Source organism: Macaca nemestrina, chromosome 12 (genome assembly GCF_043159975.1).
Source record: "Macaca nemestrina isolate mMacNem1 chromosome 12, mMacNem.hap1, whole genome shotgun sequence".
Lineage (NCBI taxonomy): Eukaryota > Metazoa > Chordata > Mammalia > Primates > Cercopithecidae > Macaca > Macaca nemestrina.
Window position 1 is genome coordinate 17,994,477 of NC_092136.1, and position 27,754 is coordinate 18,022,230.

A 27,754-nucleotide genomic window follows, 5' to 3' on the forward strand; every position below is an offset into this window, starting at 1 on the left:
CCACTCGCTAGCGGATTATTTGCTATACTTAAGAGTTTGTCAGCCACTAGACTGTTAACGGCTCTGATGCTGAATATCTTTTGAACCCTATGTTGATGATGCTCAAAAGGCAAGTGCAGAGGTGAAGCATAACGAAGAATCCTTTTCCATTTCTTTTCAGTCCTCTGACTTTGCCTTTGCCGTCAGGGTCACACTCCCCCCTCTGCCACTCCCTTCTGTTTCCGGACACTTGCGGCCTGGACGCGCATGTGCGAGAGAAACCGTCATTCCCGGAGGACGAGCCCCCGGCAGAACGCATGCGCCTCTGTACCGTAAGCCCCGCCCCGACCCCAGCGCCCCCTCGCGAGCGCCTGCCGTTTCTCCGGGCGGGAGGGGGGGCGGGGACTGGGCGGAGAGGCGCGCGCTGGTGCGTGCGTGCGCGCGCGCCGCGGGCGGGCCAGTGAAACCGGCGGCCCTGGCACGTGACCCAGGACCGGCTCACCGGGTCGCTTGGTGGCTCAGTCTGTCTGTCCGTCCGCGGGTGCCATCATGGCGGACGCGGCCAGTCAGGTGCTCCTGGGCTCCGGTCTCACCATCCTGTCCCAGCCGCTTATGTACGTGAAAGTGCTCATCCAGGTATGAGGCGTCGCCGCTCCCTACCCCTCCTGGCGCCCCGTTCGGTCGCTGCTGCTCAGGGCGCCTGAGGATCGGCTCAGCCTTGCGGGCCCTTCATTCTCCCGAGATGCTGCTGCTCCTCCGCTGCCCTTTCCCTCCCCGCAGGGACAGCTTCATCGGTCCCGCGGCCCCTCTTGGGGGCCTCTCCGAGCCCTCGCCCCGCTGCCCAGCGTTGAGGCCCACTCCTCCCTTAGCCAACTGCCACCCTGCCCTGCCCTGCCCTGCCCGGCGGATCCTCTGAACTTTGGTTCTTCTTCTCTGAGGTGGATCCTGGCCGGTCGCCACCAAGGGCTTCCGAACCCTCCCTCTCGCCCCTCCGAAATTCACATTCACCGCTCCTCCCCCCAAAATCTCAGACGCAAGACACGAAATACTCAGTTGAAGACAAATGTGAAGTTAGGTGGGAACCAACATTTTATTTTTTATTCCTTTTTTTTTCTTTTCTTTTTATGCTACTGTTACTACTGCTTTTCTCTTCCGAGGTTTTCGCACCGGATAGCCAGAGAAACACAAGGAGCTCATTCAGAAGTGTTAATGAAGGGGTTGCTCTGTCAGATTTCGGAAGGATGCATTGAGCGCTTTCCAGCAGCAGCCCATGTGGCTCCTGACAATGAAAATCACATTGGTCAGAGCTGGAAATTAGTGAAGCGGAGTTTTAGCGAGTTTAAACATGGGAGTTAATTTCTAATCTACTGTCAAATAATTATTACGTGGTATTTTATATTCACATGCAGGTAGGCCAAGTAAGTGATAGACTTAGTGTTTCCAGTTCCTTTCCTGAATATCCCTGTAACGGGCAGGTCATTTTTTTTATATGCTTTTACTGAGAGTTGACATAATTCCCTCATGCACTGTGCCTAGGAATGGAACAGTTTTTAGAACCCCTGTCTTGCCGTTTACTTTTCTGTAAAAATTAGGCAAGACGCTAGAGAGGGCCACGTTTCTTATTCTTGAGTTGTTGGGAATCCAGATTATTTCTTGCTGAGTAGACCCGTGTGAATTCAGATTCCGTTCGTTAAACGCTATTGCAAATAAATGATTTGCACCTAGAACAAAGACTGATTAGAATGTACTGTAACATCTAAAACAGAATTGGCACATTTGGGGCTAGATAGCATTTGAGATGACAGCATGTTGCAGTATATCCAGTAAGAACCCTTGGGCCCGGGTACGTTGGCTCATGTCTGTAATCCCAGCACTTTGGGAGGCCGAGGCAGGCGGATCACGAGGTCGATGTTCGAGACCAGCCTAACCGACATGGTGAAACCCCGTCTCTACTAAAAATACAAAATATGTCCAAGTGCAGCGGTGCGTGCATGTAATTCCAGCTACTCGGGAAGCTGAGGCAGGAGAATCACTTGAACCCGGGAGGTGGAGGTTGCAGTGAGCCAAGATCGTGCCATTGTACTCCGGCCTGGGCGGCAGAGCAAGACTCAGCCTCAGAGAAACAAAAAAAAGAACCCACTACTCAGTACTTCTCTGGGAGATGGGGTTTTCTAGTGATGTTCAGAGCTCTTGCCCCAAAAACTTTGAATACCCTTAATTCTGATTTCACAACATCTTTGTGTTGCCAAGTAGCCCAGGAGTTTTGGTGAAATTCCCAAATGCTCAGTTTTAAAAATAGTTACTTGGGCCGGGCACGGTGGCTCACGCCTGTAAATCCCAACACTTTGGGAGCCTGAAAGAGGTGGTTCACCTGAGGTCAGGAGTTCAAGACTAGCCTGGCCAACAAAGCACAACCCCCTCTCTACTGAAAATACAAAAATTTAGCTGGGTGTGGTGGTGGGTGCCTATAATCCCAGCTACTCAGGAGTCTGAGGTATGATAATTGCTTGAACCTAGGAGGTGGTGACCTAGATCATGCCACTGAACTACAGCTTGGGTGACAAGAGCAAAATTCTGCCTCCAAAAAATAAATAAGTAACTAAATAAAAATAAAAATGGTTACTTGGTAGCGCTATTCCTGTAGCACTATAGACAGGAGTTATTTATTTATTTATTTATTTTTGATACGGAGTTTTGCTCTTGTCAGCTAGACTGGCATGCAATGGCACAATCTCGGCTCACTGCAACCTCCGCCTCCCAGGTTCAAGCGACTCTCCGGCCTTAGCCTCCTGAGTAGCTGGGATTACAGGTGCCCACCACCACACCTGGCTAATTTTTGTATTTTTAGTAGAGACGGGGTTTCACCATGTTGACCAGGCTGGTCTTGAACTTCTGACCTCGGGTGAGATCAGAAGTTGGCCTCCCAAAGTGCTCGGATTACATGCGTGAGCCACCACGCCAACCCAGGAGTTACTTAATAGGACAGATTAAGAGTCACAACAATAATCAAAACTATGTCCTACAGCGTTCATTCTCTCGAGTATCTGTAGTGTTAAAAATCCTGAGTATATGGTACAAAGACCATGGTAATCATTAACTATATAAAATGGCCTTCATTAGCTGTTAATGACAACCTTTTTTTTGTTTGTTTGATTGTTTTTGAGACAGAGTCTCGCTGTTGTCGGCCTGGGCTGGAGTGCAGTGGCACAATCTCAGCTCACTGCAACCTATGCCTCCCGGGTTCAAGTGATTCTCCTGCCTCAGCCTCCCAAGTAGCTGAGATTACAGGTGCCCGCCACTATGCCCGGCTGATTTTTTATTTTTGGTAGAGACAGGGTTTCACCATGTTGACCAGGCTGGTCTCGAACTCCTGACCTCAGGTGATCCGTCCACCTTGGCCTCCCAAAGTGCTGGGATTACAGGCATGAGCCACTGGGCCTGACCGACAGCCTGTTCTTCTAACATGAAGTTAGCTTGTAATTCTTTCCTAAGTGAATTATCCAGCTATATATGCATTTGCCTTTTGAGTGTTTTGTCTAGGTTGCCAAGTATGCAGCTGATGCTGGCGTGATGGATGTCTTCTCATTTTGTTCAAATATAAAATATGCCTTAAATTTTATTTAGAAGGTTTTTTTTTTTTTTTGAGACGGAGTCTCGCTCTGTCACCCAGGCTGGAGTACAGTGGCCGGATCTCAGCTCACTGCAAGCTCTGTCTCCCAGGTTTATGCCATTCTCCTGCCTCAGCCTCCCAAGCAGCTGGGACTACAGGCGCCCGCCACCTCGCCCGGCTAGTTTTTTTGTATTTTTAGTAGAGACCGGGTTTCACCGTGTTAGCCAGGATGGTCTCGATCTCCTGACCTCGTGATCCGCCCGTCTCGGCCTCCCAAAGTGCTGGGATTACAGGCTTGAGCCACCGCGCCCGGCCAGAAGGTATTTTTGAGCCCCCTTAGTAAACTGTAGCTTTCCTAACACAAAAGTTCCCTTCTTTTTCAGTTTGATATTAGCCTATTTCAGCTACATGGTATACATCATAGAATTTGAACCAAAACGAAACTTGGAGTTTATTGAACTCAGTATTACCAACAGAAGAAAAACCTACAAGAATGATGCTTCATCATTGCCGTGGAAAACATATGCTGCGTTTTTACTTGTGTTTAAAAATAACCCAAATTTTGTTCTTTATTCAAGACCTTGCAAGCAAGACATTTCTGGAAATACTGCTTTAATAATGATATATTCCATTGTTTTTAAAGGTGGGTTATGAGCCTCTTCCTCCAACAATAGGACGAAATATTTTTGGGCGGCAAGTGTGTCAGCTTCCTGGACTCTTTAGTTATGGTAAGCGTCTTTGATTTGTTTGGGTTTGGATGACATTGAGGACTGTGATAGGCAGGAGTTGTTACTGAAAGAAAATATATAGAAAGCTTGTTTCTTTCAAATTGTAGTACATCCGTTTCTCTTGACCAGAACTTGACTACATCTCTGACTTGTGTTCCTAGCTCAGCACATTGCCAGTATCGATGGGAGGCGTGGGTTGTTCACAGGCTTAACTCCAAGACTGTGTTCGGGAGTCCTTGGAACTGTGGTCCATGGTAAAGTTTTACAGGTAAGAGGAAAATTAAATCAATCTTCCCATAGATTTTGCTTACCTGTTATGCAACAGTTTATTCTAAATATCAAGAGCAATTTAAAAGATACATTTATAACCCTGTCCTTTCTTCCTCTTGAAAAACATTTTCTTAAAATATCTTCTTTCGGCCGGGCGCGGTGGCTCACGCCTGGAATCTCAGACTTTAGGAGGCCGAGGAAGGTGGATCACCTGAGGTCAAGAATTCAAGACCAACCTGACCAACATGGAGAAACCCCGTCTCCACTAAAAATCCAAAATTAGCCGGGCGTGATGGCATGTGCCTGTAGTCCCAGCTACTCGGGAGGCTGAGGCAGGAGAATCGCTGGAACCCGGGAAGCGGAGATGGTAGTGAGCAGATATCGCACCGCTGCACTCCAACCTGGGCAACAAGAGCGAAACTCTGTCTCAAAAAAATATGTATATGTATGTATCTTCTTTCCTGGGAAGCAACGGGAATTCCTTTAAAACGAGGTTTTTTTGGTTTGTTTTTTGGTTTTTGTTTTGTTTTGTTTTTGTTTTTGTTTTTGTTTTTTGAGACGTAGTCTTGTGCTGTCACCCAGGCTGGAGTGCAGTGGCGCCATCTCAGATCACTGCAAATTCCGCCTCCCAGGTTCATGCCATTCTGCCTCAGTCTCCCTAGTAGCTGGGACTACGGGCGCCCGCCACCATGCCTGGCTGATTTTTTGTATTTTTGGTAGAGACGGGGTTTCACGGTGTTAGCCAGGATGATCTCGATCTCCTGACCTTATGACCCACCCGCCTTGGCCTCCCAAAGTGCTGGGATTACAGGCATGAGCCACCACACCTGGCCAGTTCTAATGGTTTAACACCTGATGAGCAAATCATGATTTTGTTAAAACAATTTCATGACCTGATTGGCTTGGATTTGACAAATATTTCTTCAGACTTCATCGATTTGAATTAAAGAAGTGTGAGTTAGAGGTTTTTCAGCCAGTACCTCACATGGAAGCTGACTAACCCTTCAGTCATCTTGCTATTCTTTTTTGTTCTTGTTTTTTTAATGGAGTCAGGGGCTGCTATGTTGATCAAGCTTTTTTTTTTTTTTTTTTTTTTTTTTGGAGACTGTCTTGCTCTGCTGCCAGGCTGGAATGCAGTGGTACAATCTCGGCTCACTGCAGCCTCTGCCTCCCGGATTCAAGCAATTGTCCTGCCTCAGCCTCTGAACAGCTGGGACTACAGGTGTCCACCACTGCACCCAGCTAATGTTTGTTTTTTTTTTTTTTTTTTTTTTGAGACGGAGTCTCGCTCTGTCACCCAGGCTGAAGTGCAGTGGCCGGATCTCAGCTCACTGCAAGCTCCGCCTCCCAGGTTCACGCTATTCTCCTGCCTCAGCCTCCCGAGTAGCTGGGACTACAGGCGCCCGCCACCTCGCCCGGCTAGTTTTTTTGTATTTTTTAGTAGAGACGGGGTTTCACCGTATTAGCCAGGATAGTCTCGATCTCCTGACCTCGTGATCCGCCCGTCTCGGCCTCCCAAAGTGCTGGGATTACAGGCTTGAGCCACCGCGCCCGGCCTAATTTTTGTATTTTTAATAGAGACGGAGTTTCACCATGTTGGCCAGGCTGGTCTCGATCTCTTGACCTCATTATCTGCCCACCTCGACCTCCCAAAGTGCTGGGATTACAGGAATGAGCCATCGCACCCAGCCTTGCCTGAACCTTTCTATGTCTGCCTCCCAAAGTGCTAATATTACAGGCACGAGCCACCACGTCCAGCCTGTTATTCTTAACGTACTTACTGTTGTCAGACCTGTGGACTGAATCTGGAAGCATCATTTCAGGTGGCTCGTGGGTCAGAGTGTTGGAGTCTTAGTGGGCCCATGTCTTTGGTGGATTGATTACTGGTCTTTCTTTTCCAGTCACACTCTGGACTCAGTGAAATTGTTGCTGTTACTTTCATGAAATTTACATATGGAAAGGCAGTTGTCATCTAGCCAAAGAGGTTTATGTATAGACTTAGAGAAAAAGAGAAAGTACTGCTTGAGACTAAGTTACTTTATGTAACTGGAAAATAAGACAAACTTGAGGTAACCAGGTACCCTGAATATGTTCCAAATGTAGTCCAGTGAAATATTATAGGGTTGGTACTACACTTAGCATCCAAAGCTGCTTGTACAGTCAAGAAGAAGGATGTATGCAGGGCTGAGAAAATTATTAACCTTTACAAGAAATGATTTTGTATATCTGAGCAAGAATTAAAATGAAATTCAGGAAATGTAGAAGCCAGGTTAGATAATTGTGTCAATGGAGTAAAAAACAAAGTATAGAAACAAGTGAAAGTTTTTAGAGACCTGAAGCTATTAGAATTAATTCTAGCCAAGGACCTGGAATCTGGCCAAAATACATTACTTTGCTTTATCATCACATTTGTTCTCTTGCCTGTGATTTTTTAAAACACAATTCTTTTTACAAGAGAAAATATTGTCTTTTTAAAACCTGATATGGCTAGAAAATAATAAAACTGACATTAAAAAATAAGAAAACAATAAAACTGGTGGTTACACAAGAAGGAGCTCTCAATTGATAATTTTATTTTCACCTAGCTCACATTCTGTTTCCAAAATACGGCACAAAAAATTCCTCTTGCAGGAATTTTTCTCTGGGCTCTGGCAGTATTCATGATCTCTTCTCTAGAAGAGAAAAAAAAAAACCTCTCGTTTTAGAAACCGTCAGATACAAAGGAAAAAGTGAGGCGATTTCAGCTCTTCAGACTTAACACCAATTCTCTGTCCTTTTATGCAGGGAAGAAAAGAGTCTTGCCCTAATTTGGTATTGGTCCTGCCTTTTCCATAAGAAAAGTGGGAACCCTGGACTTTGTTTTTACTAACTTATTTTCTGTTAAAACTGAAAGTTCTTGGCCGGGCGCAGTGGCTCATGCCTGTAATCCCAGCACTTTGGGAGGTCGAGGTCGGTGGATCAGCTGAGGTCAGCAGTTCGAGACCAGCCTAGCCAACATGGTGAAACACTGTCTCTACTAAAAATACACAAATTAGCCAGGCGTGGTGGTGGGCACCTGTAATCCCAGCTACTCAAGAGGCTGAGGCAGGAGAATTGCTTGAACCTGGGAGGTAGAGGTTGCAGTGAGCTGAGATCTAACCATTGCACTCCAGCAGTGAGCCGAGATCGTGCCATAGCACTCCACCTGGGCAACAAGAGTGAAACTCCATCTAAAAAAAAAAATCTGAAAGTTCTTGAATTTTCTTTTTTTGTTGTTCTTATTTTGTAATTATTTCTTTAAATTTATTATTATTTTTTTTTAGAGACAAAGTCTCACTGTGTTGCCCAGTCTGGTCTTGAATTCCTGGGCTCAAGCAGTCCTCCCTCTTCGGCCTTCCAAAGTGTTGGGATTACAGGCGCGAGCCACTGAGCATGTTCCCTTTTTGTTTTGTTTTGTTTTGTTTTATTTTTTGTTTTTTGTTTTTTTTGAGACAGAGTTTCACTCTTGTTGCCCAGGCTGGAGTGCAATGGCACGGTCTCGGCTCACTGCAGCCTCCACCTCCTGGGTTCAAGCAATTCTCCTGCCTCAGCCTTCCACATAACTGGGATTACAGGCACCGGCCACCACACCTGGCTAATTTTTGTATTTTTAGTAGAGCTGGGGTTTTGCCACGTCAGCCAGGTTTGGTTCTCAAACTCCTGACCTCAGGTGATCCACCTGCCTCAGCCACGCAAAGTGCTGGGATTACAGGCGTGAGGCACCACGCCCGGCCCCTTTTCTTTTTTTCTGAGATGGAGTCTTGCTCTGTTGCCCAGGCTGGAGTGTAATGGTGTGATCTCAGCTCACTGCAGTCTTTACCTCCCAGGTTCAAGCAGTTCTCTCTCTTGTCTCAACTTCCCAAGTAACTGGGATTACAGGCGCCCGCCACCAAGCCTGGCTAATTTTTTTTTTTTTTTTTTTTTTTTTTTTTTTTTTGAGACGGAGTCTCGCTCTGTCACCCAGGCTGGAGTGCAGTGGCCGGATCTCAGCTCACTGCAAGCTCCGCCTCCCGGGTTCACGCCATTCTCCTGCCTCAGCCTCCCGAGTAGCTGGGACTATAGGCGCCTGCCACCTCGCCCGGCTAAGTTTTTTGTATTTTTAGTAGAGACGGGGTTTCACTGTGTTAGCCAGGATGGTCTCGATCTCCTGACCTCGTGATCCGCCCGTCTCGGCCTCCCAAAGTGCTGGGATTACAGGCTTGAGCCACCGCGCCCGGCCTTTTTTTTTTTTTTTTTTTTTTTTGAGACGGAGTCTGGCTCTGTCGCCCAGGCTGGAGTGCAGTGGCCGGATCTCAGCTCACTGCAAGCTCCGCCTCCCGGGTTTACGCCATTCTCCTGCCTCAGCCTCCCGAGTAGCTGGGACTACAGGCGCCCGCCACCTCGCCCGGCTATTTTTTTGTATTTTTTAGTAGAGACGGGGTTTCACCATGTTAGCCAGGATGGTCTCGATCTCCTGACCTTGCGATCCGCCCGTCTCGGCCTCCCAAAGTGCTGGGATTACAGGCTTGAGCCACCGTGCCCGGCCTAATTTTTGTATTTTTAGTAGAGATGGGGTTTTGCCACATCAGCCAGGCTGTTCTCAAACTCCTGACCTCAGGTGATCCACCTGCCTCAGCCACGCAAAGTGCTGGGATTACAGGCATGAGGCACCACGCCCGACCCCTTTTCTTTTTTTCTGAGATGGAGTCTTGGTCTGTTGCCCAGGCTGGAGTGCAGTAGTATGATCTCAACTCACTGCAGTCTTTACCTCCTGGGTTCAAGCAATTCTTCTGTCTCAGCTTCCCAAGTAGCTGGGAATACAGGCGCCCGCCACCAAGCCCAGCTAATTTTTGTATTTTTAGTAGAGATGAAGTTTCGCCATGTAGGCCAGGCTGGTCTCGAATTCCTAACCTCAAGTGATCCACCTGCCTCAGCCTCCCAAAGTGCTGAGATTACAGGCATGAGCCGCTGTACCCGGCCTTCCCTTTACTTTTTTCTTTTTTTTTTTTTTTTTTTTTTTTGAGATGGACTCTTGCTTTGTCACCCGGGCTGGAGTGCAGTGGTGTGATCTTGGCTCCTGCAACCTCTGCCTCCTGGGTTCAAGTGATTCTCTTGCGCCACCCTCCCTAATAGCTGGGATTACAGGCGTGCACCCCAATGCTCTGCTGATTTTTGTATTTTTAGTAGAGACGGGGTTTCACCATGTTGGCCAGGCTAGTCTTGAACTCGTGACCTCAGGTTATCTGCCCACCTCGGCCTCCTAAAGTGCTGGGATTACAGGCATAAGCCACTTCCCTTTTTCTTTTTTGGAAGAAGAGTTTTCATGACCATTTGCTTTTCTTCCAACTGACCAATATGTTAAACTTAGCAACAAGTTTATCTTGGAGATCCATATTTCCAGTTGATTAATGGGGAGTAGAAGTTAACTAAAGACTTGCAGCTAAAAAAAAAAAAAAACAGAAAAACTTCAAAAAAACTTCAGCTAATTTACTTTCTGTCAGTAGAGTTTTCATTTTATGTCTCTCTCACATGACACTGTAATAATCCTAATCCTCCTTTTTCTTTTTTTCTATAGCATTACCAGGAGAGTGACAAGGGTGAGGTATGTTGGAGCTGATTTCTAAGCATGAGGGCCTTTCCCTTGCAAGTTATTATTGCTTTTGGGGCCTCTTTTGGGGAAAAGCCAAGTAGTCAGTCTCCTATTCATCTCAGTGAGTGTTGTCCTATGGGGTGGCCACCAGTTTGGACAGTTGTGTTTGAAACCATCAGGATGGCTGGGCATGGTGGCTCATGCCTGTAATCCCAGCAGTTTTGGAGGCCAAGGTGAGAGGATCACTTGCATCTAAGAGTTTGAGACCAGCCTGGGCAACATAGTAAGACCCCTTCTCTACAGAAAATCAAAGATTAGCGGGGCCTGGTGGCATACACCTCTGTAGTCTCAGCTACTTGGGAGGTTGAGGTGGGAGGATCACTTGAGCACAGGAGGTCAACTACAGTGATCCATGATCATATCACTGCACTCAGCCTGAGTGACAGAGCAAGACCCTATCTCAAAAGAAATGAAAACCATCAAGATCGGCTGGGCGGGGTGGCTCACACCTGTAATCCCAGCACTTTGGGAGGCTGAGGCAGGCGGGGATCACAAGGTTAGGAGATCGAGACCATCCTGGCTAACATGGTGAAACTCCCTCTCTACTAAAAATACAAAAATTAGCAGGGCGTGGTGGCGAGCACCTGTAATCCCAGCTACTTGGGAGGCTGAGGCGGGAGAAGCACTTGTAACCAGAGGTGGAGCTTTGCAGTGAGCCGAGATCGTGCAACTGCACTCCAGCCTGGGTGACAGAGTGAGACTCCGTCTCAAAAAAAAAAAAAGAAACCATCAAGATCTCTATTTTCTTTGATTTTGATTTCCAGGAGTTAGGACCTGGAAATGTACAGAAAGAAGTCTCATCTTCCTTTGACCGCGTTATCAAGGAGGTAAGAGATGAATTACATCCTCTGCTGTTTGCCCAGATCAAACTGTGGTGTTGCAGCTATGGAATCAGAATCATCAGGCCTGTGTGTTCAGTGTCTGTTCCCAAATGTAATTAAACCTTCAAATTAATTTGGGCGTTCAGAATAGATGTATTTCAAGAAAACACATTTTGCCCACACATTCCATCTTTAAAATACTGAAAGTCTTCTAATAGTGTTGAAAACCTCAGGAATAAAAGTGTTAAAATAGGCTAGGTGTGGTGGCTCACGCCTGTAATCCCAGCACTTTGGGAGGCCAAGGCAGGAAGATCACTTGACCCCAGGAGTTAGAGACCAACTTATGCAACATAGTGAGACCTCATCTCTACAAAAAATAGAAAAATTAACTAGGTGTGTGGTGGCACATATCTGTAGTCCCAGGTACTCGAGAGGCTGCGGTGAGAGGATTATGTGAGCCCAGGAAGTTGAGGCTGCAGTGAGCTATGATTGTGCCACCACACTCCAGCCTGTGTGACAGAGCAAGACCCTGTCATTAGAAAAAAGTATTAAAATAGCGGCCAGGCCCTTTGTATGTTGGATAGTATCTATGCAGAAATGCTCTTTTGACATTTTTCTGACTCTGAAATGTTCCTCATCACCCATTTCCCACCCCCATCTTCTGCTATAGGTTTTTCTGTGCCTGGCTTTCAGAACTATTCTCTTATTTCTTAAGTCTTCACATTGTCTTAATTGTCATTAATGAAGTCACAATTATCCAGGAAATGCAGCCGTCTAAAATATATATTCCAAGGGTCGGGCGCGGTGACTCACGCCTGTAATCCCAGCACTTTGAGAGGCCAAGGCGGGCGGATCACCTGAGGTCGGGAGTTCGAGACCAGCCTGACCAACATGGAGAAACCCCGTCTCTACTAAAAATACAAAAATTAGCTGGGCAAGGTGGCGCATGTCTGTAATCCCAACTACTCAGGAGACTGAGGCAGGAGAATCACTTGAACCTGGGAGGCGGAGGTCGTGGTTTGCCAAGATCGCGCCATTGCACTCCAGCCAGGGCAGTGAGAGTGAGACTCCATCTCAAAATATATATATATATTGAGATACATATATACATATATATATATGTATTCCAAAACAAACATTACTAAAGGTCTGAAAACCAGATAAATTAGCTCTATTTTCTGTAAATTTTCATGAAATTAGTTTGCTTAAAAGCAGGGATAAATGTATTACTTTGCAATTAGTATTTTTCTTAGTTTGCCCATCCTGTCCCATAGGATCTTATGCCCTTGGGGAAGGGGTGAAGGCTGTCTTAAAACTCAGTGACTGGGCCGGGTGTGGTGGCTCACACCTGTAATCCCAGAACTTTAGGAGGCCAAGGCAGGCGGATCATGAGGTCAGGAGATCGAGACCATCCTGACTAGCCAGCCCGGCCAACATGACAAAACCCCGTCTCTACTAAAAATACAAAAAAAAATTAGCCAGGCATGGTGGTGGGTGCCTGTAATCCCAGCTACTCAGGAAGCTGATGCAGGAGAATCGCTTGAACCTGGGAGATGGAGGTTGCAGTGAGCTGAGATCGCGGCACTGTACTCCAGCCTGGGTGGCAGAGCAAGACTCCATCTCAAAAAAAAAAAGAAAAAAGAAAACTCAGTGACTATAAAGATACTGTTTAAATGCAAACGCCAGCTGGGCGCGGTGGCTCACACCTGTAATCCCAGCACTTTGGGAGGCCGAGGTGGGCGGATCATGAGGTCAGGAGATGGACACCATCCTGGCTAACATGATGAAACCCTGTCTCTACTAAAAAACACAAAAAAAATGAAAATTAGCCAGGCATGATGGCAGGTGCCTGTAGTCCCAGCTACTCGAGAGGCTGAGGCAGGAGAATAGTATGAACCTGGGAGGCAGAGCTTGCAGTGAGCTGAGTTCGCACCACTGCACTCCAGCCTGGGCAACAGAGCGAGACTCCGTCTCAAAAAAAAAAAAAGCAAAAGCCAATGGTAGACCTGCTACATTTACAATCCCAGAACCTAAATGCAAAGATTATAATTTAATTTTCTTTATTACTTCCTTATAGAGTCCTAGAGTAGAAAGATCAATTAGGAAGAACACAGCAGCTCTAAGATACTGCACAATTACTGGGTTGTAGTCACAAAACTAAGTTGTTCTCTTCACCCAAAAATATTGGTAGAGACTAAATGGAGCCTGCCATTTGTCTAGAATGATATTGGACTCTCCAAAATTACTTACCAATAAGAAAGCAACTTAATCTCAACAAAGGCCTCATATTTTTTTTCAGTTTAATGACTGTTTGTTGGTGACCTTTCCTGTTTCTTTATTTTTTCTCATACCTGTGAAATTGAGAAAACAACAGAAGCCTGCTTTGCAGAGAAATTTTGAGAAGTAACTATAATCGAACATTGAAATCCATGAGTGAAAAGTATGATAAAATGACAGTGAATGAGATCTTTCTCATCCCATTCAAACTCTTCTTGACTCCAGCCAGAACAGGAGGGCTGTGTCATTCACTTTCTTATCCTGTACCACGATATCCACCCACATTCCTTCTCACAGGCATTTGAGTGTCATTTATTTAGATTTCAGAAGTGTGTGTTGATTGTTTCTAGACAACTCGAGAGATGATCGCTCGTTCTGCTGCTACCCTCATCACACATCCCTTCCATGGTATGTTTGCAGTTGACAACTGACCTTTCTTTTATAACTGATCTCTCCTGACCACTTAAATAGGTTGACGTGGGAGTTGACTAAAATGCCTTGCCTGCATGTTTTTGTTTGCTTGCTTGTTTTGAATTTTTATCAAATTTTTATCAAATTTATCCAGATAGCAAAATGTCTTTAGGTGGAAAATCTTTTTTTTCCAGGGCGATCAAAATCTATCTTAACATAGTTTTTTTTTGTTGTTTTTTTGTTTGTTTGTTTGTTTTGAGACAAGAGTTTTGCTCTTGTTGCCCAGGCTGGAGTGCAATGGTGCAATCTCAGCTCACTGAAACCTCAGCCTTTCGGGTTCAAGCAATACTCCTGTCTCAGCCTCCTGAGGAGCTGGGATTACAGGCGCATGCCACCACGCCTGGATAATTTTTGTATTTTTAGTAGTGGTGGGATTTCATCATATTGGTCAGGCTGGTCTTGAACTCCTGACCTCAGGTGATCCGCCTGCCTCGGCCTCCCAAAGTGCTGGGATTACAGGCGTAAGCCACTGCACCTGGCCTTAGCATAGTTGTAAACATCTTTTCTCTATGTTCCACAGTGATCACTCTGAGATCTATGGTACAGTTCATTGGCAGAGAATCCAAGTACTGGTAAGTGTTTTTGTTTTCACATACTCAAGGAGATCTTTTGAAGCCAAAGTACTAGGATAATACTACTTTATATTTTTATGATACCTTACAGTTTGTAGAACAAATTTGTATCCAATGTCATTTGATCTGCACAAAAAACAATAAAATAGGAGAAAATATGCCCAGGCAGGTTTAGTAGCCTACCTAGGATTTCAGAGTAAGTTGCAGAGCCCCTGACTCCATATGACTATACACCTAGGTAGTTAATATCTTCACTCCTATCTCCAAATTTAGCTATCTTTGCAGAGTGAGAGTGTGCTAGAAAAGTGTGAGGGAAGGAATTTGTAGATTTGACCTTGTCCAATGTGATAATTGAAATTATTTTGTTTATAACTCCAAAATAATCTTAATATATTTTACCTTTTCTTCTTGTGTATGTAGTGGACTTTGTGATTCCATAGTAACCATCTATCGGGAAGAGGGCATTCTAGGATTTTTCGCGTGAGTAAATATTGATTAGTATGTAATTTTTGCATGAGTGGGAAACATTTCCTGAAAATAAGGACAGTGGGCTGGGTACGGTGGCTCATGCCTGTAATCCCAGCATTTTGGGAGGCCAAGGCGGGCGGATCACGAGGTCAGGAGATCGAGACCATCCTGGCTAACACAGTGAAACCCTGTCTCTACTAAAAATACAAAAAAATTAGCCGGGCGTGGTGGCGGGCGCCTATAGTCCCAGCTACTCTGGAGGCTGAGGCAGAGAATGGCGTGAACCCATGAAGCGGAGCTTGCAGTGAGCCGAGATCATGCCACTGCACTCCAGCCTGGGGGACAGAGCGAGACTCCATCTCAAAAAAAAAAAAAAAAAGAAAAGAAAGACAGTGAATCTTTGTTTAATCCTTGGGGAAAATGTACTCCCTGGGCTTACCTCACATTCTAGTTAGGCCCCTTATTTTTTTTCTTTTTTTCTCTGCAGAAAGGCATATTTAGGCCCCATATGACTAGAATTCTCTTGTAAAGATCCCAAACCTTTGCTTCTAGATACTTAAAACATTGGAGGCCAGGCATAGTGGCTCACGCCTGTAATCCGAGCACTTTAAGAGTCCAGGGCGGTTGGATCACCTGAGGTCAGGAGTTCAAGACCAGCCTGGCCAACATGGTAAAACCCCGTCTCTGGGTGTGGTGGTGTGCGCCTATAATCCCAGCTACTGAGGCTGAGGCAGGATAATTGCTTGAACCCGGGAGGTAGAAGTTGCAGTGAGCTGAGATTGTGCCACTGTACTCCAGCCCGGGCAACAGAGTGAGACTCCATCTCAAAAAATAAAAATAAAATAAAATATAAAAATAAAATTAAAAATAAAAATTAAATAAAAAATAAAATTAAATAAGGAATTTCTTTTTTTTTTTTCTTTTTTTTTTTTTTTGAGACGGAGTCTCGCTCTGTCACCCAGGCTGGAGTGCAGTGGCCTGATCTCAGCTCACTGCAAGCTCCGCCTCCCGGGTTTATGCCATTCTCCTGCCTCAGCCTCCCGAGTAGCTGGGACTACAGGCACCCGCCACCTCGCCCGGCTAGTTTTTTTTGTATTTTTTAGTAGAGACGGGGTTTCACCGTGTTAGCCAGGATAGTCTCGATCTCCTGACCTCGTGATCCGCCCGTCTCGGCCTCCCAAAGTGCTGGGATTACAGGCTTGAGCCACCGCGCCCGGCCAGGAATTTCTTTTTTTAACAAAGGACTTAATTCCAAGTTTCTACCCTTATAGTAAACTCCCAATTCTATATAGATAATAAAATGAGAAAAATTAAATGTTGAAAAATGGGGAAATCATCTTAACTTGTATTTTCCTTAACTTACTAAAAGATAAGTTTTTGCAAGACTTGAATTTACTTTGGAAGAACTTAGACTACTACCCTCATTCTTCTATGAAGAAAAATTTTGCATCATTACCTAAATGGTGGTTTTTTTTTTTTAAATTTTCAGAGTATCTCCACATATGGATTTTGAATATCATACATACCCTGTGAGATAGGCAGGACAGCTATAGTTAGTATCACTTTAGAGATTAAAAAACATTGATGCTCTGAGAGTTTCATCTGCTGCCTGTCACATCGCTGATGAGTGCTGGAGCTGGCATTTGAAGCTGGTCTTCAATCCATGCGGAAATGCTCTTCCCACTATTCCATGCTGCCTCACCTAGGTCACCTAGACCCTAGAAAGGTGGTTTTTGATGCCTGTCATCTGTATCTGTACTTGGAACCATTCTTGCTTTGTAATTTTTCTCATCTTTTGTCTGCCAAATTTGAATATCAGATAGCTTAGCAAAATCACTTTTTTAAGCTAGTCAAAGCAAAACAATATTTAAGTCTCTTCTGCAAAGCACCTTGCGAATGTTTTGCCTCCCTGCTTACAGTTATGAATAGTAAGGTGAGCCACTGAGGGTATAGCCGACCTGCATTGTAAACGTAGGAACAAAAGTCACTGGAGATCAGCTTCAAGTACAGCTTGTTAACGAGAATGAACTAGGTATGCGGGCTGGATTCTGGTGTTTGATGTCTTTTTCACTTCCCTAGAATGTTTTGTGACCTCTAATTATTTGAGAAGCATTTGTACTGAAGAGCCTGTCTTTTAACTGATCACATTTTTTGGTTCTTATTTTTATTGTTTCTTCATGTAGGGGTCTTGTTCCTCGCCTTCTAGGTGACATCCTTTCTTTGTGGCTGTGTAACTCACTGGCCTACCTCGTCAATACCTATGCACTGGACAGTGGGGTAGGTTGTAACCTTCATGAGATGTGCTGGCCTTGGCTTTAATCTGGCAGCTAGTTTAGCTTTTAAAGTAAGATGGGCCGGGCGCGGTGGTTCATGCCTGTAATCCCAGCACTTCGGGAGGCCGACGCAGGCGGATTACCTGAGATCAGGAGTTCCAGACCAGCCTGGCCAACATGGTGAAACCTCGTCTCTACTAAAAATATAGAAAAAATTGGCTGGGCCCACATGGTGGTACGTACCTGTAGTCCCAGCTACTTGGGAGGCTGAGGCAAGAGAATCGCTTGAACCCAGGAGGTGGAGGTTGCAGTGAGCCAAGATCGTGCCACTGCATTCCAGCTGGGTGACAGAGGGAGACTCCATTTCCAAACAATAAATAAATAAATAAACAAAGTAAGATGACAGTTTGCTACATGCCAGACTGAACAATTAGCTAAAAATTATCAAATTTTCAGATGTTAATGAAATGACCCATACTGTTTACTGAAGAACGATACACGTTAAAAGTCCCTAAGATATGACAGAGTATACCCAAGAGACTTAGCCCTGTGTTCGTTCAGGGCTTTAAAGAGATCACTTCTTTATTGATACTTAAGAGAACCTGAGAAAGCAGGACATCTTTATGGTATATCTGGGGCTTTTCATCTAATCTGGACTTAAGGGGGTGCCTGTATTGGCTTTTTAGAAACCTCAGCCTTTTGAGAATCAGTCTTATCTAGAAGTTGTCTTTCCTGTCTCAGCAGTTGTGGGGCCTCTTGTATATAGGCAGCTTCATAGCATGATGAAAAATTGAACACGTCACAGGGTATATGACTAAATCCATGTTGTAAACCTCTTCAGTATAGAGAGGAATTTTTTTCAGCGCATCTGGTAGAAAGCTAGCTGTGTACAACAAAGGTAGTGAATTGTCCCTTAGATATGCTATAAATATGGTTTTCCAGGGACTGTATTTCTAGGACATGGGAAAAGGTTATCAATCTCATTTTCTTTTGTATTTGAAATCCTTTTACATTCATTCCTAAGGCATTTTAGTATAATATGAATTTGTCTGTTAATATTGAATCAGGTTGATCATTTTGACCACTGCCTTATTATTCTAATTATCAGTGTTTTATGGTTTTGTCCTCAAAATTAATTTTAGCCAGGTGTGGTGGCTCATGCCTGTAATCCCAACACTTGGGGAGGCTGAAGTGGGAGGATCACTTGAGCCCAGGAGGTCCAGGTTGTGAGATCACAGCTCACTGCCCCTCCAGCCTGGGCAACAATGAGAGAGATCAGATCCTGTCTCAAAAAAAAAAAAAATTAATTTTCAAGCTGTCAAACTGATAATTTAGAGATAGACTATATTGACATGGAGAGCAAGGCACAGTAGCTCCAGTCTGTAATTCCAGCAACTCAGGAGGCTTAGGTGGGAGGTTTGCCTGAAGCCAGGAGTTTGAAACCAGCCTAGGCAACATAGTAAGACACACCATCTCTTAGCTAGGCATAGTGGCTGACGCCTATAATCTCAGCACTTTGAGAGGTCAAGGTGGGACGATCTGTTGAGCCCAGGAGTTTGAGACCAGCCTGGGCAAACATAGGGAGACTCCATCTCAAAAAAAAGACACTATCTCTTAAAAACTACTTCCAAATTTGCTGGGCATGGTGATGTGTGCTTCAGGAGGTCACTGCACTTCAGCCTGGGTGACAGAGCGAGACACTGTCTGAAAGTTAAAAAAAAAGAAAAAAAAGGGAAAGGAAAAAAGAATATATTGATGTGTTGTAGTGTTGTAGTCAATTAATTTAAGGCTCTTTTCCTGTTTTAGGTTTCTACCATGAATGAAATGAAGAGTTATTCTCAAGCTGTCACAGGAGTGAGTTTTTTAAAATCCTTTTAACCTTCTAGGAATAGTTGTGTTTTGTTTTGTTTTCCTTTTAAATCTGGCTTATGTCATCACTGCTTTAAGATAACCAGATGTCTCACTGGGACATCTCCCTCAAATTTGTTATATTTGTCAAAGGTAAGAATAACTCAGTGTTTGGCCAGGCACCGTGGATCACGCCTGTAATCCTAGCACTTTGGGAGGGTGAGGTGGGCGGATCACCTGAGGTCAGGAGTTCGAGACCAGCCTGGCCAACATGGTGAGTCCCCGTCTCTACTGAAAATACTAAAATTAGCCAAGCGTGGTGGTGCATGCCTATAATCCCAGCTACTCAGGAGGCTGAGGCAGGAGAATTGCTGGAACCTGGGACACGGAGGCTGCAATGAGCTGAGATCACGCCACTGCACTTCAGCCTGGGCGACAGAGCGAGACTCCATCTCAAAGAAAAAAGAGAGAATAACTCAGTTTTCGAAGGAACAACAGACTCACATGTGAAAATAAAGAGAATAAGGCAGAGCCCCTGCCTCACATCCTGCATGGTTTGGTACTGCTCAGGTTCATAGTGGGTGTGCCTTTCCTCCTAAATAATATTGTTCAGGCCAGACATGGTGGTTCACGCCTGTAAACTCAGCACTTCAGGAGGCCAAGGAAGGAGGATCACTTGAGGCCAAGAGTTCAAGACCAGCCTGGGCAACTGAGCAAGACCCCATTTCTACAAAAGTTTAAAAAAAAAAAAAAGGGTAGCTGGGGCGGGCGTGGTGGCTCCTGTAATCCCAGCACTTTGGGAGGCTGAGGTCGGGAGTTGGACACCAGCCTGGCCAACTTGGAGAAATCTCGTCTCTACTAAAACTACAAAATTAGCTGGCCATGGTGGTGCCTGCCTGTAATCCCAGCTACTCGGGAGGCTAAGGCAGGAGAATTGCTTGAACCCAGGAGGTAGAGGTTGCAGTGAGCCAGTATTGCGCCATTGCACTCCAGCCTGGGCAACAAGAGCGAAACTCTGTCTCTTAAAAAAAAAAAAAAAAGAAAAGTAGCCGGGCATGGTGGCGTGCGCCTATAGTCCCAGCTACTCAGGATCAGAGAAGTCTTCTAGCCTTTTATTAAAATGTTGGATGCCGTGGTGTGTTAAGAGGAAGAATTATCTCCAGGCTCAAAACTGTAACTGTTGTCTTTCCAGGGTATTGAGAAAGCGAGACAAGTGTTAGAGTGTCTCACCGCAGTGGCACTAGGCCCTTAAGGTAAAAGAAAGGAGAATAAAGACTAGGAATGATCTAATAACAGCTGCCTTGTTTCCATTTTACAGTTTTTTGCGAGTATGTTGACCTATCCCTTTGTGCTTGTCTCCAATCTTATGGCTGTCAACAACTGTGGGTAAGTACTTTGTATTTCTTATTCTAGTAGGTGGCTGATTGTATGCTGACAGGTGGAGCAGCCTTGTAGAAATTTAGGAAAGATGAAAGACCAGTGTCAATCTCTGATTGGTATTTTTTTTAAAAAGCGGGGAGGAAAAGTATAATTGAGATTCCTAATTTTTTTCTCTGTATGCCCTATGCAACAGCAGCCTCAATTTGTATTTATTTAGTAATTATTATTATTTTTATTTTATGTATTTATTTATTTATTTATTTATTTATTTTTTGAGATGGAGTCTCGCTCTGTTGCCCAGGCTGGAATGCAATAGCACGATCTCACCTCACTGTGACCTCCACCTCCTGGGTTCAAGTGATTCTCCTGTCTCAGCCTCCCGAATAGCTGGGATTACAGACATGCGCCACTATGCCCGGCTAATTTTTTTTTTTTTTTTTTTTTTTTTGAGATGGAGTCTCGCTTTGTCGCCCAGGCTGGAGTGCAGTGGCCGGATCTCAGCTCACTGCAAGCTCCGCCTCCCGGGTTTACGCCATTCTCCTGCCTCAGCCTCCCAAGTAGCTGGGACTACAGGCGCCCACCACCTCGCCCGGCTAGTTTTTTGTATTTTTAGTAGAGACGGGGTTTCACCATATTAGCCAGGATGGTCTCGATTTCCTGACCTCGTGATCCGCCCGTCTCGGCCTCCCAAAGTGCTGGGATTACAGGCTTGAGCCACCGCGCCCGGCCCCGGCTAATATTTTTGTATTTTTGGTAGAGACAGGGTTTGACCATGTTGGCCAGGCTGGTCTTGAACTCCTGACCTCAAGTGATCCACCTGCCTTGGACTACCAAAGTGCTGGGATTACAGGCATAAGCCACCATGCCAGGCCAATTACTATTATTTTTATAGTTTTTTTGTGGGTTTTTTGTGTGTGTGTGTTTTGTTGTTGTTGTTGTTGTTGTTGTGTGTTTTTGGTTTTTTTGTTTGTTTTTGAGACAGAATCGCCCGCTGTCACCGAGGCTGGAGTGCAGTGGTGCAGTCTCGCTTCATTGCAACATACACCTCCTGGATTCAAGCAGTTCTTGTGCCTCAGCTTCCCAGGAAGCTGTGATTACAGGCATGTGCCACCATGCTGGGCTAATTTTTGCATTTTTAGTAGAGACGGAGTCTCGCTATGTTGGCCAGACTGGTCCCGAACTCCTGACCTCAGGTTATCTTGGACTTCCAAAGTGCTGGAATTACAGGCATGAGCCACTGCACCTGGCCTATTTTTATTTATTTTTAATTTTTTTAGAGATAGGGCTGCAGTGTGGTGGTGAAGTCCTAGCTCACTGCAGCCTTGAACTCCTGAGCTCAAGTGATCCTCCTATCTCAGCTTCCCAAGTAGTTGGGAGTACATGTGCATGCCACCATGCCTGGCTAATAATTTTTTGTGGAGACACGGGGTCTCACTTTGTTGCCCAGGCTGGTCTTAAATTTCCAGGCTCAAGTGATTCTCCTTCCTCGGCCTCTTAAGGTGCTGGGATTATAGGGGTGAGCCACCATGCGCAGCCAGCATGTTGTTTTTTTAAATCTTTATCTTCTTTTCTATGAAAGTGACAAAAGGTGTATCAGGGATTAAATGACAACCCATACCTGTTTTTCCTGGGGCTTTATGGAGAAAGTGAGTTTTAAAGAACCAGAATTAGGATATTTAGTCTATGGAAAGCTTGATGACCTTTTCTCTGTATTGGTTAGAAGGGCAGGTGTTGGTATAGTGGTAGACTCCATTGATTTCCAAATTCTAGATGCCCAGTGACTCTACTGAGTGGAGCAAAATTTTGCCTTTTTTTTTTTTTTTTGAGACGGAGTCTCACTCTTGCCCAGGCTGTAGTGCAGTGGTGCAATCTCGACTTACTGCAACCTCCACCTCCCAGGTTCAAGCGATTCTCCTGCCTCAGCCTCCTGAGTAGCTGGGATTACAGACGTCCACCAGCATGCCTGGATAATTTTTTGTATTTTTTTGTTGTTGTTATTGTTGAGGTAGAGTCTTGCTCTGTTGCTCAGGCTGGAGTGTGGTGGTGCGATCTCGGCTCACTGCATTCTCCACCTCCGGGGTTCAAGCAATTGTCCTGCCTCAGCCTCCTGAGTAGCTGGGATTATAGGCACTTGCCACCACCCCCAGCTAATTTTTATATTTCTGGTAGAGATGGGGTTTCACTATGTTGACCATGCTGGTCTCGAACTCCTGACCTCAGGTGGTCCGCCCACCTCGGCGTCCTAAATTGCTGGGATTATAGGCGTGAGCCTCCGCACCTGGCCTTGCCTTTTTTATTTAATTCAGAATTCTTTTCCCATGTAGTACCTGACATATCATTAAACATGTTACTGTTTTCAAATAAGATCAGATAGCTATGTGGAGTTTTGAACATTTTACATTGTTTGTTTTCTGGTTTTGTTTGAGTTTTGAACATTTTACATTGTTTGTTTTCTGGTTTTGTTTGTTTCCTGTTACTCCTGGCAAGCTGTGGTGTTTTCTGATATGTAGAGCAACTGCCATGTTTTAGCACAGTGCAAACTTGAAGGATGAATTAAATGTATTGTTATTATTTACAGTTTTTTCAAGATGAAGTGATTATACCTGAGTAGGAACATATATATATCCACTGTTCATATCCGTTTTCATGTTTAGTTTCTTTGTGAACACCAGTTAGTTTTTAAATCCCCTTTCCCTGCTCTTTTTTTTTTTTTTTTTTTTCTGAGACTGGTTCTTACTCTGTCACCCAGGCTGGAGTGCAGTAGCACGATCTTGGCTCACTGCAACTTCCGCCTCCTGGGTTCAAGCAATTCACATGCCTTAGCCTCCCAAGTAGCCGAGATTACAGGCGTGCGCCACCATGCCGGCTCATGTTTTTGTATTTTTAGTAGAGACGGGTTTCACCATGTTGGCCAGGCTGGTCTTGAACTCCTGACCTCAAATGATCCACCTGCCTCAGCCTACCAACGTGCTGGAATTACAGCTGTGAGCCACCGTGCCCGGCCACCTTTCCCTGATCTTTAATCATGTAAATGCTATGTTCTGGAGTTTCATTTGATTTGAAACCTAAACATAGGGGAGGAATTCTCTTCTGGATGCTTGATCTTTCCCCTGCTCCAATATGATTTGTTTCATTGAACTAAAATGATCTCTCAGGGAATCTTCTATGCAGGAGAATATTTTGACAAGCTTTATCAATGTCTCGAATGTTTGGTTAATATTAACATGAAGAGCTCCATGTTTTTTTCTATTTTAGTCTTGCTGGTGGATGCCCTCCTTACTCCCCAATATATACGTCTTGGATAGATTGTTGGTGCATGCTACAAAAAGAGGTATTTCTTTTTCTCTGTCTCTCTCATTTTATTTTGTTTTATTTTTATTTGTTTGTTTTCTTAAATACTGTCTCTGCAATCCCAAGTTAACTCTTGTAGCTCATTCTAGCTAGAGTGAGTGAGTTAGTCTAGTCTGCCAGTTAATGTACACTTCACAATGTTCTATGTTTCACTTTGGCATAATAGTAAAATGTGATATTTAGAAATCATGAATAGGAGTAATGAAGAAGAAAGAATCCCTAGATGAGACCTAGAAGCCATTTGAGTGCCCACATGCAACTTATAAATACGATCCAAGTAGATTATTATCATGGTAAAATGATGGCCTTGATTTTAGACTTTTTTTCCCCAAACTCACTTTTCATAACAATTATTTGTCACAGTGGTATTGGCAGAGCTGGTCTCCTACTTCTAGAGTCTTGTTAGTAGATGGTTTTTGCCTAGATACCAATTTAGGGTTTGTTATTACTATGAGGTGTATAATCTGCAACAAAAACATTCTTTATTATCTAGGCAAAGCTTTATTGGAAAATAAAATAATGGGCTGGGTGCAGTGGCTCACGCTTGTAATTCTAGCACTTCGAGAGGCGTAGGTGGGCAAATTGCTTGAGCCTAGGAGTTGGAGACCAGCTGAGGCAACATGATGAGACCTCATCGCTACAGAAAATACCAAAACTTAGCCAGGCATAGCACCTGTAGTCCCAGCTACCCGGGAGGCTGAGGTGGGAGGATCACCTGAGCTCAGGAGGTCAAGGCTGCAGTGAGCCAAGATTGCACCACTGCACTTCAGCCTGGGTGACAGAGTGAGACCCTGTATCCAAAAAAAGAAAAATAAAATAACAGCTAGGTATGATGGCTCACACCTATAGTTCCAGTTACTCAGGAGGCTGAGCCAGGAGGATCACATGAGTCCTGAAGTTTGAGGCCAGCCTGGGCAACACAGCCAGACATATCTCTTAACAAAAAACTACAGGCCAGGTACAGTGGCTCATGGCTGTAATCCCAGCACTTTGGGAGGCCAAGGCGGGCAGATCACTTGAGGTCAGGAGTTTGAGACCAGCCTGGGCAACACAGTGAAACCCCATCTCTACTAAAATACAAAAGAAATTAGCCAGGCGTGGCAGCGTGCGCCTGTAGTCTCAGCTACTGGGGAGGGTGAGGCAAGAGAATTGCTTTAACCAGGAGGTGGAGGTTGCAGTGAACCGAGATCGTGCCACTGCACTCCAGTCTGGGTGATAGAGTGAGACTCTATCTCAAAAAAAAAAAAAAAAAAAAAAAAAAAAAGACAATAACAACAACAAATGGATTGACTGTGGGCTAAATTTAGCACGGGATCACTTAAAATGGCTATCAGTTTAAAGTTGATTTTGAAGGGGGTCCACTGATTAAAGGACTGCAGAAGAAAGTGTATAAAGAAGCTCTTTGTTGCATTATTTTATAGCACTAGTGATACATAAGAGAAAGGCCTTTGAAATCTGAATGAAAGGGCCTAAGTGTTGTTTGTAGTTGCTCTTGCTTAGTGTGCCCACAAAGCCCCTCTGTGAATCCAAGCTAGAATACTTGAATGATTTCAGAACAGACCTACCATGAACATTGTGCGTTTCATTCTGAGTTTTACTCTCTATTGTACAGTGTGGTCCCTGTTTAAATGGAAAAAATGGCCTTTCCTTCCTTCCTTTTCTGACTAACCCCCGTTATAGGAAGAAAGCAGACAGAGAATGGATTAGGGTGTCTAACACACTTGACCTAGGAACAGTTGTTCCTGTAGGTGCTTACGACAACAGCAAATCTTGATTGGGCATTTACTGTATACCAGATATCATGCTAAGAGCTTTTCTTACATCAGCTCGTGTAATTCACAAAACAGCTGTGTGAGGATAGGTGTCATTCTTATCACCCATTTCACATATGAAGAAACTGGGGCTTAGAGTAGTTTAGTGCCAATTATATAACCCAAGGTCACATGACTTATATTTGGGAAGGCTCAGATTTATACTCCAGAGTGTACTCAGTTGCACTCAGAACATTATTACTTTATTTTTATTTACTTATTTGGTTTTTTATTTTTTAGAGACAAGCTCTGTCACCCAGGCTGGTATGCAGTGGTGGCTTCATGACTCACTGCAGCCTCAAACTCCTGGAGTAAAGCAGTCCTCCTACCTCAGCCTCCCAAGTAACTAGGACTACAGGCATACTGCCACCATGTCCTGTTAATTTTTTTGTTTTGAGACAGGGTCTTGCTCTGTCACCCAGGCTGGAGTGCAGTGGCATGATCTTGGCTCACTGCAACCTCTGCCTCCCGGCTGAAGTCTTTGGCTCAAGTGATCTTCCCACCTCAGCATCCCAAGTATCTGGGACTACAGGCATACACCACCAAGCCCAGCTCTTTTTTTTTTTTTTTTTTTTTTTTTGGAGACAGAGGCTTGCTCTGTCACCCAGGCTGGAGTGCAATGGCGCAATCTCAGCTCCCTGCAACCTCCACCTCCCAGGTTCAAGTGATTCTCCTGCCTCAGCCTCCCGAGTAGCTGGGATTACAGGCGCCCACCACTACGCCTGGCTAATTTTTGTATTTTTAGTAGAAACAGGGTTTCACCATGTTAGTCAGGCTGGTCTCAAACTCCTGACCTCAGGTGATCTGCCTGCCTCGGCCTTCCAAAGTGCTGAGATTACAGGTGTGAGCCACCATGCCTGGCCAATTTTTTGTATTTTTTGTAGCAACGGGGTTTCACCATGTTGTGCAGGCTGGTCTCAAATTCCTGAGCTCAAGTGATCCTCCTGCCTTGGTCTCTCAAAGTGCTAGGAATACCAGTGTGAGCCATTGTACCGGCCTTTAATTTTTTAATTTCTTGTAGAGATAGGGTCTTGCTGTGTTGTCCAGGTTGTTATTACTTTGATTATAAGATTTTATAAGTAGTCCTTAGAAACATGATTTCATTTCATTAAGAAATAAATAGGCCAGGTACAGTGGATCACACCTGTAATCCTAGCACTTTTGGGAGGCCAAGGTGGGCAGATCACTTGAGGTCAGGAGTTCAAGACCAGCCTGGCCAATATGGTAAAACCCCACCTCCACTAAAAATACAAAAATTAGCCAGGCATGGTGGTGCGTTCCTGTCCCAGCTACTCAGGAGACGGAGGCAGGAGAATCGCTTGAACCTGGGAGGCAGAGGTTGCAGTGAGCCGAGATTGCACCACTGCACTACGGCTTGGGCAACAGAGCGAGACTCCATCTCAAAAAAGAGAAAGAAATAAATGAAAGCTAGCACTTACTGAATGTTAGGCACTGTTCTACATGACTCATTTGCTAAGCCAGCTGGAAAGTGGCAAAGCCAGAATCCAACCTGGGCATTCTGTCTGCCCAGAGTAAGACCTTATTAAGGAGAAATTGTAGTTAGTTCATAGTAGCTCAGCCTCTCAAAGAATACAAATCCCTGTTCTGTAGTGATAGGCCCAGTGTTGTCCTGGATTTATTCACGTCTCCCAGTCGGACCTCTCTGCTGATTTGGATTGGCTGATCTCATCTCGCTAGATATTATTTGTGTTTTGTTTTGTTTTCCAGGGGAATATGAGCCGAGGAAATAGCTTGTTTTTCCGGAAGGTCCCCTTTGGGAAGACTTATTGTTGTGACCTGAAAATGTTAATTTGAAGATGTGGGGCAGGGACAGTGACATTTCTGTAGTCCCAGACGCACAGAATTATGGGAGAGAATGTTGATTTCTATACAGTGTGGCGCGCTTTTTTAATAATCATTTAATCTTGGGAAAATTGAGGTGTTTGGTGTCTGCCTTTTTTGTTCTTTTTTCCAGCACAACATAACTTACCACAGATAATCCCCCTTTAGTTATTCTGAATTAGGATATTTTTGCTCCAAATTCTTATTTTACTTAACCAGAAGGGAAAAAAAAGTTGTATTTTCCTGAAGCTACAGGCACTTTGTCATGTGATTTTTGAGTCTCAATTTAAGGCTTTGTAAAATGAAGAGTGGAATTCCAAGAAGAATGAGAAATAATTCTGTAAAACTTGACAAAATCACTAAATTAAACTATATGGGAGGTTATGAATTACCTTTTCTTAGGTAG

The 27,754-nt window shown here is 44.6% G+C and overlaps 2 protein-coding genes across 4 annotated transcripts in view; both read left to right on the forward strand.

Moving 5' to 3' along the window:
• Nucleotides 1-276, forward strand: part of LOC105471699 (AGBL carboxypeptidase 2) — a 75,103-nt gene extending 74,827 nt beyond the window's left edge. The window contains exon 21 of one of the 2 annotated variants that reach the window (XR_011610586.1): nt 161-276. Coding sequence is in view for 1 of the 2 variants with exons in the window: in XM_071074633.1 (XP_070930734.1) it covers nt 161-168 (8 nt within the window). In the remaining variant the exon portion in view is untranslated. The remainder of the gene's footprint in view (nt 1-160) is intronic. The other variant, XM_071074633.1, reaches the window with a different exon arrangement.
• Nucleotides 277-433: 157 nt separating this feature from the next.
• LOC105471720 (mitochondrial carrier 2) lies at nt 434-27,444 on the forward strand. Of its 2 annotated transcripts, XM_071074677.1 has the most exons (13): nt 435-615; nt 4,233-4,317; nt 4,479-4,585; nt 10,160-10,186; nt 10,999-11,061; nt 13,683-13,740; nt 14,324-14,375; nt 14,796-14,855; nt 17,027-17,120; nt 18,923-18,970; nt 20,283-20,350; nt 23,600-23,675; nt 27,235-27,444. In XM_071074677.1, the coding sequence occupies exons 1-13, from the start codon at nt 529-531 to the stop codon at nt 27,319-27,321; spliced, it is 912 nt and encodes a 303-aa protein (XP_070930778.1). In that variant the 5' UTR covers nt 435-528; the 3' UTR covers nt 27,322-27,444. The 2 variants fall into 2 exon arrangements, with proteins under 2 accessions (XP_070930779.1, XP_070930778.1); XM_071074678.1 differs by lacking the exon at nt 10,160-10,186 and having other exon boundaries at nt 434-615.
• The last annotated feature ends 310 nt before the right edge of the window (nt 27,445-27,754 follow it).